At 37.5% G+C, this 20982-nt stretch overlaps 1 protein-coding gene across 1 annotated transcript in view; it reads right to left on the bottom strand.

Annotated features, from left to right (window-relative positions):
- Positions 1-20982, bottom strand: part of ALG13 (ALG13 UDP-N-acetylglucosaminyltransferase subunit) — a 74651-nt gene that overhangs the window by 12062 nt on the left and 41607 nt on the right. Inside the window, 7 exon segments of the mRNA XM_049704528.1 lie at positions 555-738; positions 2502-2542; positions 6564-6749; positions 14882-15050; positions 16326-16397; positions 20102-20157; positions 20254-20286. Coding sequence (XP_049560485.1) covers positions 555-738; positions 2502-2542; positions 6564-6749; positions 14882-15050; positions 16326-16397; positions 20102-20157; positions 20254-20286 — 741 coding nt within the window.

The following is a 20982-nucleotide window of genomic DNA, read 5'->3' as shown; positions in this document are numbered from 1 at the left end:
CACTCTTTCAAGTAAAAATAGTGTTCCATGAAAAGTCAGCTAGTTTAGCTCGAAACTCAAGCTTACAACCCTTTTCTTTAAAGTTAATCACTATACGTCAGTATGCAGAGAGCTTTATGAATACTTCCTATTTTGTCATACAGAATACTAAGTACAATTATTCAAAGAATAAAAATTTAGTAAAATAAGAATGTCTTTGATCAAACACAAAATAAATAAAACTGGCATTTTTATATCATGAGTGTGAAGACACTAAGTACTAGCACAGTTTGGTGCCCCTGCCTTGATTTGTGCTTAGGTGCCAGCTATTCTACCCGCCACTGATTTTTGCACCCTTAATACAAATCTAATACAGCAAAAAGGGACAAAATCCGTGTATTATGATGAATACTTTTAGCCTCATGGATCCCTTGAAAGGGTCTCAGGGACCCCAAAAGGTTCACATACCATGCTTTAAGAAATGCTGGTCTAGTATAATATCTGAAGGCTATTATTAAATTACACACAATAAAATCCAATTGTCTTTCTTGCAGGGAATCTCATTACATACTTACCATGTGCTGATACATCTGCCTGTGTGCCATCTCGTCTCCCCACCTCACTGTATAATTGAGGAATGGTTTGATTCACCAGAGGTGACGGCTCAGTACAGACTGGATAATTCTCTACATGAAGCTGCTGCTGCTCCTGCATCTGTGGCATACAGACCATGGAGTGCCACAAGCTGTGGTGATAGCACTTGGGCAAGAAAGGGAAAAAACACTTTACTATTCCTTTTCTTAAACTAGTACCATTCTTCACTGAAAAAAAAAGTTGGGCCATGATTTCCAGGTGGGATAACAATGACTTTTGAACTAAATGATATGACGTTTAGAAAATCTATTCTCTATAACAACTTTAAGATCTTTCGCAGCCTCTATATCTCATACGTGGACCTAGGAATTATTTTAGGAAAGCACCCTAAGGAAATTAGAGATATACACAATGATCTGTATACAAAGGTGTCTGTTATAGCATTGTTTTTAAAGGCAAAAAAAATGAACGACCTAAATATTCAACAACAAGAAACTGGATGAATGAATTATGATATATCCATGATGGAATAAAATACAGGCAATAAAAAAAATCATGGTGTCAAATATTTAAGGAAAAAGTGTTCATATTGTTTAACTTAAAAGTTTACAAAATTACATAGCATAGTCCATATTTTATAAAATAAATAAATAAGCTGTAAGGAAATATACCAAAGTATACAGTGATTATACAGGTGATTTTGGTTTTCTTTACACATTAGTATTTTCCATATGCACCATAATGGATGCTATTACTTTTAATATTAGAAAATATTAAAATATCTATTCTACGTTTCCTTGTATTCCCATGATGTAAAATATAGGAGACTATATTGTACAACACGGGGAATACAGCCAATATTTTATAATAACTATAAATGGAGCATAACCTTTAAAAATTGTGAATCACTATACTGTACACCCGTAACGTATAATGTTGTACAACTATACTTAAATTTAAAACAAACAAAAATACTAAAAATAAACAAATAATAAACTGCCTCCACCTTGTTTCCACAGGTGACTATAATAAACAAACATAACTGAAGGGGCAAGCACTTTATTTTTTCAATTCTTGAAACTGCATTTAGGAAATATAGTCTCAGAGAACAAAAACCCACTCTACTACTCTTAAATTATAAATGTGTGCCAGTCAGTAAAGATAGTTTTCTGGAAATGATATGTCCAATGTTTTAGGGAAATCAGTGTCTTGGAAAATCTGAGTATTATCCAGGAGACTATCTGGTTTACTATGTCATATGCCAAATCTTAAGATGCATCATTCCTTTTCAGAAAATGTGTCATCTTATTATATCAGAAGTGTATTTCAGGGGGAAAATGATCCCTGAAAGTATAAAGTAAAAGAGCTCTTACCTGAAATCAGAGACACCTTTCAGTGGTATTAAGATATCTGTCAGTACTCCCTTTCTACAACTCAGGGAAGTGGTAAAAATCAGTGTTTGGCAAATATCTATGAACACATAAGTGCTTTAAAAATAATACTGCTCTTTAAATGTCTTTGAATTAGTCGGATTACTTTTCACATAAAATGCAGAAATAGCCACAAAAATGTTTTAAGTAAACAGGATAAATAATCCATTTGTTATTTCGAGATAGAAAAACATAGTGAAGGGTTGGCATATGATGTTAAATATGGAGGCCAATATATGCTGAAGTTGTACTTCACAGGGCCCCCACTCATGACAGTTTACAACTCTTTTATAAGAGAAACTGAAGTATTGGGAGGTTAAAGTAGAAAACTGACCTGTGTCATCTTCAGAGATATAAAGACAGAAATAAATCTTTTAGGTCCCTCATAGTGCTCTTGGGTTTTAAGGTTCAAGAGTCTGATTATCAAAACGGCTTATGTTTTTAAGTTAGAGGTTTGTTTGTTTTTTTTAATCAAAGCAATTTTAACAGGACTCTTACCTGCAATCCCAGATTGAAATAGTACTGCAAAACTTTTGCATCTAAAATTAAAAATTTAAATCTTAGTGACTAGATGACATAAACAATTAAAACTTACCATTTAAAAGCTCTTCTCTTTCAGTATTAAGGTAGATACAACAAATGTTGTCTTCCCACATCAACACTACCCTCAATTCTACCTTAGAGTAAATGACCATTTACCTATCACTATAGCTAAGATCATTTTCTGAGCCAAGAAGGTTTAATCAACAAATACAGATTTTATTTCTATTCTTAATATTAGACAGATGTTACAGGAATACTACTCTGCAAATATTTAGAGAGACTCTAGTAAAGGCATTTTCTTGCTTGTCTCAAGACTAAAATTTTACTTTAATACAAATCTACTACAAAAGCAATCATGTTGGTCTTCAGAGCTAATACATAGTACAAACTAATGTTCTACAAATGCCAAGATTAGTGATGTCTACTAAGATAACTAGCACTGTTTGAAACAATTCACCTTGTCTTTATTTAACATGACTAACATACCACCACTAGGACTCCAAAAAGAGGAGGCAATGAGCAAGGTAACTCGAAATAAGTTATACCGTAAGGTGATAAAATTTCTTCAGACACAAAACTTTAAAGTACTTTACAAATGAACAAAAAGTAGATGTATGAGAGAAGAGGGAATAGCCTTAGCATTTCAAGTATATCTCTAAATATACTTTTATTGATCGACCTAGGATTCACATATATTCTTATAAATAAGATAATGTAACTTGATTCCACTAACAAACAAACTCTCAGAAAACCCCTCTTTCTTAAGTTGGAGACTCCCAATACATACAAATGTATTTACCGCCACTTTAAAAGAATGAGCTTGTATTTTGACTATTACGTGGGAATATAGTATAAAGCGTAATGCTCAAGCTAAAGAATATGAAAAGATAACAGCAGGAAGTAAATCCACAAATGGCATGGGATTCCACCCCTTGGTATTCACATACATCCACACAAAAAATCCATAGCAGTATTATTCTCAATAGCAAAAATGTGGAAACAACTCAAATGCCCATCAACTAATAGATAATAAAATATGGTATATCTATATAATGGAATGTTATTCAGCCGAAAAAAAGAATGAAATACTGATACATGTTACAACATGGATGAACCTTGAAAACATTATGCCAAATGAAAGAAGCCAGCCTACAAAAGACCACATATTGTATGACTCCATCTACATGAAATGTCCAGAACAGGCAAATCTATAGAGAATAGTAAAAAAAAAAAAAAAAAAAAAAGAAAGCAGAATAATAGTTGCCAGGGTCAGAGAGAATGAGGAGTAACTGCTAATGGGTACAGGGTTTCTTTTTGGGGTGATGAAAATATTTTGGAATTAGACAGTGGTGATGGTTGTACAAATTTGTGAATATACTAAAAAGCACTGAATTATACACTTTACATGGATGACTTGCATGGTATATGAATTATGTCTCAAGCTGTTAAAAAAAAGTGGCAGGTAAGGACTATAAGAACTCAAAAACATCACTTTGAAATGCAACTGGGGGGTGGGATCATGAAAATGATAGGATTTAAATAGGAAGTTAGATGGAAGAGTAGAGGGGGAGAGAATTTGAGTAGAATCACCATGACAGCAAAGGCTTAGAAGTAGAAAACCAGATGCATGGAGTTCTTGTAAAAGTAGAAGGAGATAAGGTACAGTTTTGGAAAAATGACCAGCAATTTCTTATAAAACTAAACACACACCTATCTAGGGCCATCAATTCCACTCCTAGGTATTTTCCCAAGGGAAATGAAAACACATGTTCACAAAGACTTTTACAAGCATGTTCATAGCAGCTTTATCATAACTGATCCAAACTAGAATATAGTCCACGTGTCCCTCAACAGGAGAATGGACAAACTGTAGAGTACCCATACGATGAAATACTCAGCAATGAAAGCAAATAGACTACTGATAATATGCAGCAACATGGAAGAATCTCAAAAAACATTACATTGAGGTTAAGAAGCCTTCCATAAAGAGTACATACTGTATGATTATATTCACATGAAATTCTAAAACAGGTAAAACTAGGGCAGAAAAATATCAGAACAGTGGTTGTCTCTGGGGGGAAGTAGAGATGGGGTAGGGAAAGACTGGGAAGGGGCATGAAGGAACTTTGTGGGATAATGATAATGTTTTATAACTTGATGGGGATTTGGGTTACACAGGTGCATGTACGCATCTGTCAAAACTCAGCAAGTGTACATTTAAGATTTGTTCATTTCGGGCTCCTCTGGTGGCACAGTGGTTGAGAGTCCGCCTGCCGATGCAGGGGACACGGGTTCGTGCCCCGGTCCGGGAAGATCCCACATGCCGCGGAGCGGCTGGGCCTGTGAGCCACGGCCGCTGAGCCTGCGCGTCCGGAGCCTGTGCTCCGCAACAGGAGAGGCCACAACATGAGAGGCCTGCGTACCGCAAAAAAAGAAAAAAAAAAGATTTGTTCATTTCATTATATGTAAACTTTACATCAAAAGAAAAAATAGGGCTTCCCTGGTGGCGCAGTGGTTGAGAGTCCGCCTGCCGATGCAGGGGACGCGGGTTCGTGCCCCAGTCCGGGAGGGTCCCACATGCTGTGGAGCGGCTGGGCCTGTGGGCCATGGCCGCTGGGCCTGCGCGTCCGGAGCCTGTGCTCCGCAGAGGGAGAGGCCACGCAGTGAGAGGCCCGCGTGCAGCAAAAAAAAAAAACAAAAAAATAAACGAAAAAATAAATACCAAACTCTAGTTAATGATATGAATGTTCAAGTTTTTAATGGGGAAGAATGATGTCTACAATTTACTTTGAAATGCACCAAAAAGATGGATTAATTGATGGACAGAGAGATGGATGGAGGAAAAGATGGAGAAATGCATGCTAATGCAAGTATAGTTAACTGTTAACAACAGAATATAGGTGATGGATATATGAATATTCATTTTAAAATTCAAATTTCATGTATGTCTAAACATTTTCAAAATAAAATGCTGGAAAATGCAAAATCAGCATTATGTGCTGAGAAGATCTTGGGCAGGGGTAGGTAGGTGAGGGGAGAGGAGTAAAGGGATCGTTGTTCAATGATACATTATTAATAAAATAGAAAACCAAGGAAAAGAGTCAATGTTTTGCATGGCCTAAAGAGAAGAAAGAAGGGAGATGAAGATGAGGAATTTCACTGTAGACAGACTGAGTCTGAAATAAAAGTAAGAAAGCCAAGTGAAAATGTCTAGCAAGTAGGTAGAGGCCAAGGCCAGATAGATTTAGAAATCATCCACATAAAGTTGATAATCAAGTTTTAAGGAAGGGAAGAAGAACAGAATGGAGTTGAAGATCCTGGTGACTACCTTAGGGGCTGAAAAAACCCAAAATAGAATAGAAAAGCAGCTAGAAAAATCAAGGGAATGTTACAGAAAAAAAAAAAGGTATGAATAAGCTACAAACAACTTTCGACTACAATTCTCTTTTGAGATACACTGCTAAACTGAGGGGTAACAAAAAACTTCCAATGGAAAGCTACTCAGTTTAATTAAGGAAACAACACATGGCTGAAATCCAAGGCAGATCAGAGCCCCCCCCACCCCAATTCCTCTCCCCAAAACCTTTTCCAATTCTTCAAAATTCAGTTGGAATCTTAAATACCAAGAATGCAACAATTTCATGCACTTGTGGTAGGCATTAAATAAAAGAAATGGAGAAAATTGTGTTATCAACTCCTGCTTTTCAAGAGAAATTATTGAGAGCAGATATCCAGTTGAGAATCTTCTTCAGGGCAGACATGTAGCTACCTTAGAAAAGCAGCGTGAGTCAGCTCAACCATACACTTCTTGATTATGCAGAAGATATTCTCAGCTTTCAGTTCCTTCTTTCCTTAGTCATTTACCTAGCATTATGCTCTCAAGTCAATTTCCGTTTGGTCCACCACCCTACCCTCACTGGTCAACCAAAGAGAGATATGCTCTAAAATTTAAAATTAAAAAACAAAAAAAAAAACCAGACCTAAATAACCCTCACCCAAGTCTCAAAATCTACTTACCTTGAGGCAGATCACTGCCACATGGATCACAGGAATAAGGTGGAGGTAGTGATGGTAAGTTTGAAGTGTCTGTCACCTCAAGAGAAGAAGGAGGAGGAGGTGGTGGTGGAGGAGGTGGAGGTGGTAGAGAGGCAGCCACAGCAGGAATAGGAGCAGCCAGGTATGGATAGGATGCTGAAGCAATCACTAAAAAGGAAACAAAACAAAGTAGCAATGTACAGCTGTAACATCTTATAAGCAGTAGCTCGTCCTCTATTTCTTTTGTGTTCCCAATATGGTCAAGCAACTCTGAGTCTTATGGTTTGACTTAAAAACAAAAACTTAGGGCTTCCCAGGTGGCGCAGTGGTTGAGAGTCTGCCTGCCGATGCAGGGGACACGGGTTCGTGCCCCGGTCCGGGAAGATCCCACATGCCGCGGAGCGGCTAGGCCCGTGAGCCATGGCCGCTGAGCCTGTGCGTCCGGAGCCTGTGCGTCCGGAGCCTGTGCTCCGCAACAGGAGAGGCCACAACAGTGAGAGGCCCGTGTACCGCAAAAAAAAAAAAAAAAAAAAAAAAAGGAAGGTAAATTGCACATATTCTTTTAGACATGCCAGTTGAAAAGTAGGAGTTCATTACAAGTTATTTTGAGTTAAGGAAATTACTTGACATTAAAAGGAAAAACAACTGTAAACTACAGAGGCTTGACTACCAAGATTTTGAACATCAGCTAACATGTACATAAATAAATACTACTAAAGCAAAATTTTTACTGAGCTTAATACAAAGTTAAGGATGTTTTTAGCCATCTGCCAAATCACAAGATGTAGAAGCTAATAAGAGAGACTAAATTGCACAGATTACAGATTTAAGCAGTCCTTGAAGGTTTCTACTTGGTAGCATGAGAGGAATATAGAGAACTCTAAATCATAACAGTTCCATTTCTAAGGACCTACAGAATCTAAAACAGACAGTTCTAGATGAACTATCTTATCCCTTTAACTTTCTATAACTGTTACTATAGTTTAAAAACCACAGTCACTTAGGAGTTTCACAGTTTTTGACATAAGAAATTCAAATACAATTATGTTTAAATATCAATACATTCCTCTATGATGATAAAGGCAGCAATGTGGTTCCAACCTAGTGAATATAAATTATCTCCACATATACATACTATGTTACATAAATTTGTTAAATTTTTTGATACCAACCCTTCAAGTTTAATTGAACATTTTAGCTGACTTAGAAATTCCAGTACTCAATTTTATCACTGTGTTGCCTGCATTATAATTTTACCCCTGAGAAGTATAGAAAGTTTGGGCTCATTGTTCAATAAAGGTTTAAATTTGGAGTTTTAGAACACTTAGTTTAGTAAAAGAACAGTCCACACAAGCTGAATTTGTTATTCTGGTAATTTAGCAAGAGGAATTTAAGGCCAAGTATTACAAGTAATCCACATTGTTTTCATTCACCAACAAATATACTAACAACACATTTATTTATACCCTTTATACAACTACAGGCTAACAGTAATAGGAAATCTAAATCTTAGGGTGATTTAAAACTTGATAACCAACTCTTTTGGGGTGATGAAACTGTTCTCTTGATTGTGGTGGTAGTTACACAATGTTATGCATTGTTAAAACTCATAGAACAGGGCACCAAAAAATAAATTTTACTGTATCTAAATTAAACAGTAAATTTAAAAAATTTGCTCAAATAACTTTCGAGTTTTGGAGTTTTGTCATGCATGTAGAAATCTCCACTTTTACAGCTTTAGAAGAGGATTTAATTTTTAGAACATTTCCAAATGCTCTAAAGATTCATGGATTTGTTTTCTATAAAATAATGGCTTCAACAAAGCCACACTCTTATTCCTTTTAAACTAGCACTCAAATCACACCATTTTTTTCAAAAACAACTGGAATAAGTTCAATTAGCTAAAAATAGTAGAATGTGATTACGATTACAAGGTAAAAACCAAATACTAGACATAGAGGTAGCTAAGTAAGTTCTCCTGGGCCTGAGAGAATCAAGGACGGAAGAAATTTGGAGGTTACTTTGAACTCAACTTTTTTTTTTTTTGATAAATTACATTAAAATTAAGAATTTCTCTTCATCAAAAGGTACCACAGGAAAAATGAAAATATCAACAAAGAGAGAGAAAATATTTACAATACATATAACTGGTAACATATTAGCATCTAGGACAAACCTCCGGTTTCATTTGTCATGATTAACATATTGGGCGCAATAATTCTTTGTTGTGGAGGCTGTTTTAGCATCATCCCTGGCCTCAACTTATTAGATGCCAGTAGCTCTCCCCTGCCAAATTGTAGGACCACTGAAAATGTCTGCAGAAATTGTCAAATGTTTCCTAAGGGGCAAATTCTCCTCCAGCTGAGAATCACAGATGTAAACTAAGTGAAAAATGAAATAAGTCAGACAAAGACAGATACCCTACATCAGGGGTCCCCAACCGGTCGCGGCCTGTTAGGAACCGGGCTACAGCAGGAAGTGAGCAGCGGTCGAGCGAGCGAAGCTTCATCTGCCGCTCCCCCATCGCTCCCCATCACTCGCGTTACCACCTGAAGCGCCCCCCCACCCTCACCCCCATCTGTGGAAAAACTGTCTTCCGTGAAACCGGTCCCCGGTGCCAAAAACGTTGGGGGCCAATGCTCTACATTATCACTTATATGTGGAATCTAAAAAATAAAACAAATGATTATAAAAAAAAAAGAAACAGATTCAGATATAGAGAACTAGTGGTTGGTTACCAGTGGGGAGAGTGAAGAGGGGCAAAAAAGGGGTAGGGGATTAAGAGATACAAACTACTATGTATAAATTAATCAACAAGGATATATTGTACAGCACAGGGAAATATAGCCATTATTTAGTAATTGAACTCAACTTTCTTTTTTTTTTTTTTTTGCAGTACGCGGGCCTCTCACTGTTGTGGCCTCTCCCATTGCGGAGCACAGGCTCCGGACGCACAGGCTCAGCGGCCATGGCTCACGGGCCCAGCCGCTTGGCGGCATGTGGGATCTTCCCGGACCGGGGCGCGAACCCATGTCCCCTGCATCAGCAGGCGGACTCTCAATCACTGCGCCACCAGGGAAGCCCTCAACTTTCTTTTAAAATGCATATTATAATACGTTCCATAAGAAAAAGCTTTTAAAACTTCCAGTTGCTCTAGAGATGCATGAGCATCTAATTCGCAGACTTAACAGGGCTCTATGTATGGGCTTACCAGGTACAGTTCTAGTGATGGACCCAGAACAATGGAAGCAAACTTTTCTAAAAGTGAATGGAAACCAATGAAATTCATTCAAAAAGCTTATTTCCTTGTCCATGCAGCTGCAGTCTGCTTCAGGACATTTCAGAAGAGAACGTGAATATACATAGTAAGACTCAGCTTCTCTAGAGATCAAAGGGCAGGGCCAGTACTAAAGTGCAGTGAGGTGCAAAATTTAAAGGGCCACCAAATTAAAGCAAAAAAAAAATTCATGATGACTAAAATACCAAAATTGCAAAAGATAGGATCTAAGCTTGCACTTGCATGACCACAAGAGTGAGTGCCTCACTCACCTCACCCTAAGCCTGGCCCACAGTTCCTATCTTTTAAAAAAACTTTGATACTTTATCATGGATTCTTTTTTTGCATTAGTTTTGTTTCTTTTAATAGTGCATTAAAGTATTATTTATCTTGATCACTGTGGGGTTTTTTTTGATACTCCCTTAATTCTGTACCCAGAGCAAGTAAGTCACTAGCTCTGGCCCTGGCAAAAGACTTGGAAACAGTTACCAAAAAACTCAGTTAACAGGATTTAATGCCTATGAAGACAATCATAATAAAAGCAATCATGGCATCTAGTTACCTGGCAGATAGGAAGTGACTTAAAGGAGGATGGGATGGGGCTGCCAGACAGACACATGAATAACAATGAGAAACCTGAGTTGTATCTAGAGGACAGGAACGACAAAGAGCAACTAAAAAGCAGCCATTACTTATTAGAGTTATAGTTGAGGTTCACAAGTGGCTCAACAAAAAGTAAAATGAAGGCCGTATACATTTTTAGAAGTATCTACAAAAAAACATAAATCTGGCATTTAAAGGGTAATCTTTCAATGATTCTACATAAATGGGGTATTACAATGCTTGATTTCACCTGTCACTTGTTTTTTAAGCTCAGACATCTGCTGGAAGCAGATAGCCAACGTGTTCCCCTACAATTAGCACAAGTAGTAAAACCAGTATCTCCATTAACATTTCCAATGAAAAATTTCTGTGGTCATTAATGAACATATATTGCATGTTTTGTTCCAGGCACAGTGGCTAAGTACTTAATTTTTATATTATAAATAAAACAGATACAAAAAACAAATCAAACGAATTATTTTCAGGTGGACACTATCCTTCAGGTGGACACTATCCAGGTTAAGAAAGAAAACTTTGCCAGCCATTTCAGAAAACTTCCATGCACTCCATCACAATCACCACCCTCTTATCCCCACCATAATCAACCACTATCCTGACTTTCATAGTAATCACTTCTTTGTAGTTTTAAGTGTTTTGTCACCCAAATGTGCATCCCTACACAGTTTTTAAAAACTGTATCTTGAACCTCTTTTAATCTATAGGTCCCTTCTCCATCCCTGTCATTTCCTTTCAATTTGTCTTTTGAAGACCCCTTGACCTGTTGAGTTTCCCAGTCTGGATTTTGCTGATTACATACTCATGGTGCATTTCAATGTGTTCTTGTATTTCCTGCAAATAGGCAGCTAGATCCAGAAGACTAGATCAGACTCAGGATTGATTCCTTTGGTAGTCTATAGGTAATGTCTCACTATCTTTGCAATCTTAGCAGCTATTGCTGTTTAATATGCATCCATTCAGTAACGACTGCAAAATGATTACATTCTGCCACTTCTTTTTCACTGATTAGAATACTAATATATAGAATATTTCCCCTCATCTACTATTTGGTTACCCCGTATTATAGTTCATATAAGAAAGGCAGGATAAATACTTGATTCTGTCACTTTACTGTCCCGTTTTCAAGAACGTAAACTGGTTTCCTAACATCCTCTTAAGAGAACCAATTCTTTTTTCAGTTATGTATTCTTTTCAGATTATTTTCCATTATATGTTATTATTAGATATTGATTACAGTTCCCTGTGCTATACAGTAAATCCTTGTTTTTTAATCTATTTTATGTATGTTGTTTATATATATATATATAGATAGATAGTTGTTAATCCCAAGGGAACCAATTTTTAAAATATCATCAGGAACTTTTAAATATATTTGACATGTTCCAATCTATTGCAATTATCATTGTTGAAGCTCAAACTGTTCCATCTTTGGCCAGTGGGAACCTCTTCAAGATGGCTCGTGAGTCCTTTTGACACGACCCCCAGTACCTGTTGATAGCTTCCTTGCTATCTAGCATGACAAGATGATCCAGGCTAATCCTGAACATCTCCTGCCCAGACCTGGAACCAGAAATTTCTCCATAAAGCTGTTTGTTTCTGTTTAAGTGAGAAGCAGCAGAAGAGTGCTAAAGATACTCATTGTTTCAGAGCCTTTTCAGTGGACAGAGCTAGGAAATACACAAATTTAAAGATAAAATACCTCAAGTTCATACTGATACTTCTAATTCAAATGTGATACCATAAAAGTTTCTCCTTAGCCTTTTTTAGTACATGTGTATTACCTTTCTTCCATACTAAGATCCCAGTTTGCAAGGACACAGAGGGATAAACTGGAATATCCCATACTCATTTGTTTTAGCCAACATTATAGTCTCTGAATAACAATCTAAGTATCTAGATAAAAGAACCTGATGTGTTTACTGAAAGCATTAAAAAATGCTTGGCACATGGTCTCTCAATTCTCCCATTTTTAAAAATAGCTATACTGTACCTATATTGTTCAAATATAAGGCTTTACATAGTGTATCATCAACCTCTCAGCCCTCATTTTGTGTTAAGTATATATTTAATACTTACAATTAGGTCTTAAGCTAATGTCTTTTATTGTTTTGGTGGTCTAAAAGTCAAAATCATTCTCCAATACACTCTGTTCCTCCAATACAACTTCCTGTGATGGCAGAAATATTCTGTATCTGTGCTGTCCAATACAGTAGCCACTAGCCACATGTGGCTTTGAGCACCTGGCATGTGGTTAGTGTGACCGAGCAACTGAAGACTTATTTTACTTAACTGTAATTAATTAAAATTTAAAGTGTCATACGTGGCTAGCAATTACCTTACTTGACAGCGTATCTTTATTAGATTCTTCAAGAAGGGCTCATGCAAATAATATTCTCTGAATTCTTATACATTACCCTTTAAGCCTGAAAATGTTTGACTGGATATAAAATCTTTGGTTCACATATCCTTCCATTATCTTAAATGTTACTCCATTTTCTTGTAGCATGAAGCATTGCTGTCAAAGTTTGACGATTATCATTTTATTTCCTTTATACTCCATAGGCTCTTTTTCTTTAAAGCCCAGTTGTTTTACTAGAATATCCTGGTGTTGGTTGCTCTGGCTCAATATTCTGCAGAGCACTGTTTCAGTATGTAGTTTTAAAGTTTTTTAATTTCAGGAAATTTTTCTGAATTATAGTTTTTAGTATTTATTCTTTTCCCTTACTTTGGTTTTCTTCTTTAGGAACTTCTATCAGTGTTGGATATCCTTTGCCTAACTTCAATATGTCACTTTTGACTCTTTCTCTTCGTTTTTTTCATTTTAGATTCCCCCCTTTCTTACATCTTTCTCTTAAAGCATTATCTGTTGTACATACTTGGTCATGTTCTTTATAGTTTAGTCTTCATTACCGAAATGACTTTCTTCCATTTCTAATGCTTTCCTGAGTTCTGTCACCTCATCCGAGTTTTTCTAATCCTGATTTGTTATTTTTAACATTTTGTGTTATTTTATTAATGTCTTTACCTCATTTTGAAATAGTTGTTGGTTTAGTTTAAGTTCTGTTTAGTGTGCACATTCTGACATGTTTTTACTGTCTAACAGGGATACTATTCTGTTTTCCTCTTAAAACACCTTTGTATGCAACCTTAGTGCTTTTCTTTCATTCATTTTTTTTAACATCTTTATTGGAGTAGAATTTCTTTACAATGGTGTGTTAGTTTCTGCTTTATAACAAAGTGAATCAGCAATACATATACATTCATTTTTATGTGAAATTATTTTTTATGAACTCTAGAACGAGATGAAATACAAGAAAGCTTTTCTAACTTCTTAGGGATCTCTATTGTTTTTGTAGTGTTTAAAAACATGACTGCTTTCCAGGATTCCTTGGCTCTGTTCTCTCAGCTTTAGTCTGGACCTGCTCTTTCCCTATCCTCATCAACTTTGATTCCACTCCCAGCAGTTTCTACCCAGTGAGGAGTATTATCCTAAAAGGTAGCCCTGCCAGGTCAGTTTTCAGAGTTCTTAGGGGCAAAACTGTTCCACGTCCTTTAGTCCCTTTACCATGTACCCAAAGCACTCACCTAGTATTGGAGAGGTCAAATCCCTTCCCAGTCTTAGCTGTTCCTTCCAAATTGGCTGCCCCACTGTCCAGTGAATTCTTATTAGTTCTTTTGGGGTTCTTCTGTTCTCAGGTCCATCAGACAACATCCCCGATGCTTCTGTCTTATTGCTCCCACATTGACCCTGACAGCATGCAGGTCTTGTGACTGATGGTTTGTCCCTACCTGCTTAAATTCTGGGGTTCATGGGGAGACCTTGTCCCCTAGTTTTGTTGTTAAACATTGTCCCATGGGTATTGGTTTTGCTATTTCCATTTTTATTTGGGGACGCAGACTGAAAAGCTATGCTGTTGCTGCCACCACTTCCCCAGAATTCTGCTGAAAATTTTAAATTATATTAACTCAGTGGAATTTCACAACCACTTCATAAATTGGTACTATCAGTACCTCCAAGCTCACAGATAAGAAAGGTTCAATAATTTGTCCAAAATTACATAGCTAGTAAGTTGTAAAACCAAGATTCTAACCTGGATCTCTTAAATTCTAGAGCCAAACTTTTCAGGAATTAATTCTGTGAAGTGTGAAACACCTTTACCTTAATTTCTGTATAATAAAACTTAACTTGAAGTTTAAGAAACTAGTACAAGTCCTCTAAATTTTCAATGGGGTTAGCAAAACAATAGCTATGAAATCATACCAAAGCTAAATTTGCAAGAAAAAAAATTGAAATTTAATACTGGAGATTAAAGTAATCTTATCTAATCACTAGAATTGTTGTATGGGCATGTTCATGAATAGAAAAAGAGGCTTCCAAAGTAAGGAACCACTAATAACCTACCTGGCCTGCCTTGTGTAGGCGGAGATACAAATAGAGGCTGTATAGCATTCTGTGAGGAAATTGAAGTGGTACTACTAGCTTGATTAGCTGCTGCACAGTTAGGTAAGACTGGAGCTGGAACAATATTTGCACAGGAAGCTGCAACTGCTGCAGAATTCACCATCACCACCTGTAAGTGTGGAAGAAAGTTTAGAACTCTAAGTTTGGTTTCACAAACAATATTGGTCTCTTATCTGATCCTAAACTTCAGGAAATAGTATTCTAATAACTAAAACACCAAGAAGCCAATATTTATGTAAACCTAATACAGGAAGGTTATTTCTTTTAGAAGACCCCAGATGACTTTGAGAGATTTACTTTTTTATTTTAATATTTTTCTGGAAAGGTAATACATTAATATGATTCAAAAACCAAGTATAAAATTGTATACAATGAAAAGTTTCCTCCAACCCCTGTCCTCCATCTGCCTAGTTCCTCTCTCCACAAACAAGTAACCTCTGGGTTTCCTGAATACTATCCAGGAATTTATAGTACATATTTATTTTTACATGCATCTATGTTTCCCCACACACACTTAAAAAAAAAAACAAACAGAAAATGTTCTTTGCTTATTTTTTTTTTTAACTTCGCGAGACTGCAACTTGTTTCTCTGATTAGGCCACAGCACCCAATACAGGGCTGTGCACAGAAAGATGTTCAATAAATGGTAACAGATTCTTCTTCATGAACACCCTGTCCTCACCATAGTCTCCATTTTCTTATTACCCACTGCAATGTGGCTGCTACCCTCTCTGGTTCTCAGAAACTGTATTCAAAGTCACAGTGGTCTCCATGGCAACAAATCATAGTACTCTTGTTAGTCCTTATGTTGCTTTACGGCTTGGCAGCAACTGACACTTGACTATTCCTTGAAACATTCTCTTCCTGGGGCTTCCATAATACTACACTCTCCTGCTTTTCCTCCCTCCTTGGCTATTCCTTCTCTACCCATTTTCTAAATGGTGATGCACAGGCTCTGTTCTAGATGCTGTTCTCAATCTCTTCCTTTTTCCAGGATGATCTTATTTACTCCTGCGGTTTCAGCTACCTTTCTGATGCCAGCTTCCCATTCTATAAGAAAGCTTTACATTTTAAGTTTCAGGAAATGGCACAGACTTGACAGGTAATTTATATTAACTCACTCATTATATAAGAGGTTCAGAGTAGACTGAGTAGTCCAATGCCAGCACACAGAACAGTGTCTGGAACACAGCAGATGCTCCATCAATTTGTTAATAAATTTACTAATGCTTGTGCCAGGCACCAGGAAGTACAATAACAATTAACATAAGAATATAAGCAGCTTCTTTGAAGTATGATGAAGGGCAGAGAACAAAAAGAAAAAATTCATTTTCTTCTGTTTAGGCCACTGCAACTGACTGTAAAATAAAACTATAAAGATTACCTTCTGGGGGTAGTTGTATGAGGTAACTGTATCATGAGGAGACATAGGACATGGTCTTCTATCCTGAAGAGACTTTAATGAATACAGAAGTACAAATAAGGGGAAATCAAGAAATTAAACAATACATCAATAAAAGATCTGCTTTGTTTCAACATCTCCTAAAGATAAGTGAAAGTGATCTGTCCTAAAAGTATTCAAATTTGGAGGTGGCTACTATGATAATGCTCCAAAAGGTATCACCCTAGTGCCTGACTTAGGTGGCTGTTCTATTTCCCGTCTACAGAAATCCTGACCATATCCAACTCTAGTCCCAATGTAGATACTAAAATGTAATGGAGAATTGTAATTTAAACACTTTCTCAGTGTCCTCTCTTGCCTTAAAAAGCTCAAAATCAGTAGGGCCAGCAACAGTGTTGCTAAAAGAAAGCATTCCATCAAAAGGAACAGCTTGGGACAAGGGTGGATAACTGGTTGGTCAGCTGCATCCTACCTAAGCAGGATGTAGTATAATCCAAACACCATTCCCCTTTGGCTCAAGACCTTGTCTTTGTGAAAGTAACAATGATTTTAAAAGGCTCAGAATAATGCATGACAGACTGTCATGACAGAAAAATAAACTAGCAGCAGAAGCTGGTAATAAGGACACAGAGGAAATCAGGTGAAACAATCACAGGAAACAAGAGGAACCACATTGGGACAAAGACAAGCCCAACTTAACATGGACCTAAGAGTGCATGTTTCGAAAGTCTGTGTTGAAGTACAGCCCAAGTACCGGCCAAAAAGCAAACTTTAGCCCTGGCTCAGAAGGCCCAGTGTGAATTCTAAACAATTCTAGAGAAGGATTTAGGCGAGAGTTGGGCGTGGAATTAAGAAGAAAAAATGTTCATAGTTTCTTAGAAGGTTCTGTGCCTGGAAATCTTTAAGTCCTGCATTGCTCTTCTCCCCTCAGAATGCTGTGAAAAAATTACTTAGAAAAATTACTTAGAAACTTGGTGACTGGAGAGTGGGAGTGGAGCATGTCATGAAGAGATTGAAACCTACTGGGGATGTATGATAAAGTAAGTTCAGAACAAAAAGGAACACGTGACAAGTGAGATTAAAGGGACAGAAAGAAAGTGTCTACTCCTGTCATCCCTGAAGGCGAGATTTTTACTTGCTTTTTCAACTTGGGTGGCTATTTCAAGAAATGGTGTAAAAAGCATGTGATATGAGAATAGTAATGACAGACTGAGAGGAAAAACTATTTCTCTAGCAGGGGCAAAGGAAGGAAAGGAGAAATAATGGGAAGAGAATAATACATCACAGTTTTCATCACCTTCCTAAGATGTATTGCCTAAACAGTAAAAACAAAAATTCAGTACATGAAGCTATCAAAGTTAAGATTAATCACAGAGAATAGACGGTAGTCATTCAACTTCCTCACAAATATTCCAGCTCTCCTCCTAGGTACATGGGTAGGTTGCTCTTCCCGGCCTCATCTAATTAGGTATGGGCACATGACTTGTTTGGACAATGAAATATGAGCAGAAATATTGAGAGCCAGTGTTTAAATTCCCTATCTTCAGCTCTGCCAAGGTGACTGTGAAAGTACATGTCCATCAGCCTGGGTTCCTGAGTGACTCTGATGAACAAAGGCCTGCTACCAACCTGCACTGGACCTATAACATTAGCAAGAACAGCTGTGTTAAGCCGCTGAGATTTTGGTGGACTGTTGCTGCAGCGTAACCTAGCTTGACCAAAACAGTAATTGGTAACTAAAATTAGGGTGCTGCTGTAACAAAAACCTAACTTGAGAAGGAGATTATGAATTTGTAGCTCTTAAGGGAAGAGGTTTGGAAAACAGAATGTTAGTTTTGTGTTTTGATTACTGCTGGCAGAGTTTAGCAAGGTATTTTAAGACAGATGTGTACAGAAAAGTAGTTTGTAGGCAGGAATGAAAGGGAATAGAGTCCTTGATACTAGGACTTGTAGGGTTTGGAGAGGCAACCGCTTCAACTCAAAACTCTAAAAGATAAAACTGATAAATGCTTTGAACAACAAAGAGAAGGTAAAACTCGGCCTTGAAGGAAGACTCAAATCATTGTTAAAATATGATTGCACTAAAGTATCTCAAAGCAAGAGTCCCATTAAGGATATAACACCCAATGAATCCTTGCAGTTGGACAAAATGGCTCATGGAAAAGTATTCAAAGGTATGGCTCTTTCATCAATGCCTGATAAGCTAAAGGTATTTGCAATCAAGTAGAGACAGGGATAAGAATGCAAAGAATTATAGCAAATCTAAGTAGTATATTTATAAAAAAGAATTGTCAGTATGGCTATTGGCAAATGAAACTAATAGGAATCAGAGAAGCTGCACAAGAAGTTACTCACATAGCCAAAGAAACCATGAGCAGAACTAAAACTATCCAACTGAGATAAAACCACCCTTGGGCCCTCAATTTTCAATGAGTAAGAAGCAGGCTGAGAAAGCTGCTCAGTTGCCAAGAGGGATTATTCTCCAATGCCTACTTCAAATATAGCCAAGGAAGGAAGGGCCTTGGAGTAATCAAGAGCCCCAGAAAACAATGAACCAGGGAGCCTCTCCAGGGAACAGTCCCCATGCCTAGGTTGGGGGCCCTCAAAATGTCTGTCCAGCATGATGTCAGAATTGCTATGGGCCAGTAACTGTTTCTCCCATTCTCCCTGCATCTGAATGGGAAGTTCTACTGCAATTTTTCAGTCCCTGCTCTACCACTGGAGATTGGGTGTGTAGGGGGTAAATAACTTTGTAGATTTGGTTTAGGCCTCCAGATCAAGAGGAGCCACATCTGGACCAATACAAAGAGTACCACACACTTCCCAGAAACCCTGGGCTCTGAGCTTAATCACACTGAAGGGGATTTTGGGGTTGCCTCTCGTGAGGTGGAAGGAAGTATTTTGCCTGTGGGAGTTTCCACTGAATGTTGTAATCCTTAGTGCTGTTAAAATATTTCCAACTTTTTGACTTCTAGGCACAGAGAAGTTAGAGCCTTCAAGAGAAACATGCTCTGGCCGATGAAAAAGAAATGGAGGGCTTCCCTGGTGGCGCAGTGGTTGGGAGTCCGCCTGCCGGTGCAGGGGACATGGGTTCGTGCCCCGGTCCGGGAGGATCCCGCGTGCCGCAGAGCGGCTGGGCCCGTGAGCCATGGCCGCTGAGCCTGCGCGTCCGGAGCCTGTGCTCCGCAATGGGAGAGGCCACAGCAGTGAGAGGCCCGCGTACCGCAAAAAAAAAAAAAAAAAAAGAAATGGAAAAGAAAGTGATATGTGTCATCTCCAGGTAGAAACTGTAAGAGCCAGTGCACCATTCACTACCTTTTGTTTCCTGCCTTAGCAATCATGGATGGAGCTTCCATCAGCTTAAGTCCCTAAGCAGAGCCCTCCTGCAGACCTCCACTACACATGTAGCATAACCAAGAAGTAAACTCTTGTTATATTAAGTACCTGAGATTTATGGCCCATTGTTACTCTGTTAGAAAGATCATGATAAAATCCTCTAAAAAAATCATCATCGCCAGTGTTCAAATTTCCTCTTGTATCAACACATATTCGGAACATCTCTATGATAATTTCTAGAAGGGGTGTGATCTCGGATGAGTTAATTTCTGGGCCTCAATTTCTTTATCTACAAAATGGGAATGATACCCTAATACCTCATAGGATTGTTCTGATTTAAATACATTTATATGTATAGCACTCAGAACAGTGTTCTAGTACACAGGAGCTATATGTGTTTGTCATTATTATTAAATACCTACCAAGTTTGCTGTAGATTCAGTTGTGCTGTAAACACCTGAAGTTTCATAGTCTTGTTCTAGAGGATATAGCCAAAGTAAAAATAATGAGCACTATTCTATAGTTTGAAATTTTATAAATAATGAGTATCAGATTTTACCTAGATCTCACTGACCTGAAGGATAAATATATTCTTCATGATATCCCCCTAGAAAAAAAAGACAGAAAAAGTGTGTTTATGTAGGAATTCTTGCTCAGAGAACCAGATGGCCAGCACTTGCTTCTTCTCAAGTTTTATGGATATATGTTCAAAACTAAAATGTAGACATCCTTGAAACAAGTGATTTGAGCTTTCATACTACTCAACAGATATTAAAGCCAGAGACTGGCTGTAAACAGTACAAATTTCTCCTTTGAAAATTCCCTTAGTTCTTAAGAGTTCAGACAGACGTGAAAAACCCACTTGTGTCCAATTCTGGTGGTAGAGTATGGTGATTAACTTCACTGGCTCTGGAGTTAGGACTGTCTAGATTTGAATCCTGATTAACTATATCAGTTTAGGCAGGTTATTTAATCTTTCTGTCTTAATTTCTTCACTGTAAAACGGGGTTAACAGTACCTAGCTCACAGTGGGGTGAAAAGAACATAGCATGATGCTTGGCATATAGTAAATGGTGATTATAAAGTAATCTGAGTATAATAACCAGTAGTTTGCTTAGGTGAAAGTTAAAGGAATATGGCACGCTTCATCAGTTTTTCAGCCTGATTCAGGTAAATAATACATTTACAATCAGTTTGTTCTCAAAATATGGCTTAGAGGACTGAAGTACTTTGCTCTAAGATTGCTACACCATTGAAATTCAGAGAAAGTCAATCTTCAACTGGACAGTTTTCCAGCAAATAA

This window comes from Orcinus orca, chromosome X (assembly GCF_937001465.1).
Source record: "Orcinus orca chromosome X, mOrcOrc1.1, whole genome shotgun sequence".
Classification (NCBI taxonomy): domain Eukaryota; kingdom Metazoa; phylum Chordata; class Mammalia; order Artiodactyla; family Delphinidae; genus Orcinus; species Orcinus orca.
Note: the sequence above shows the minus strand (reverse complement) of the source record. Positions and strands in the feature narration are given on the sequence as shown.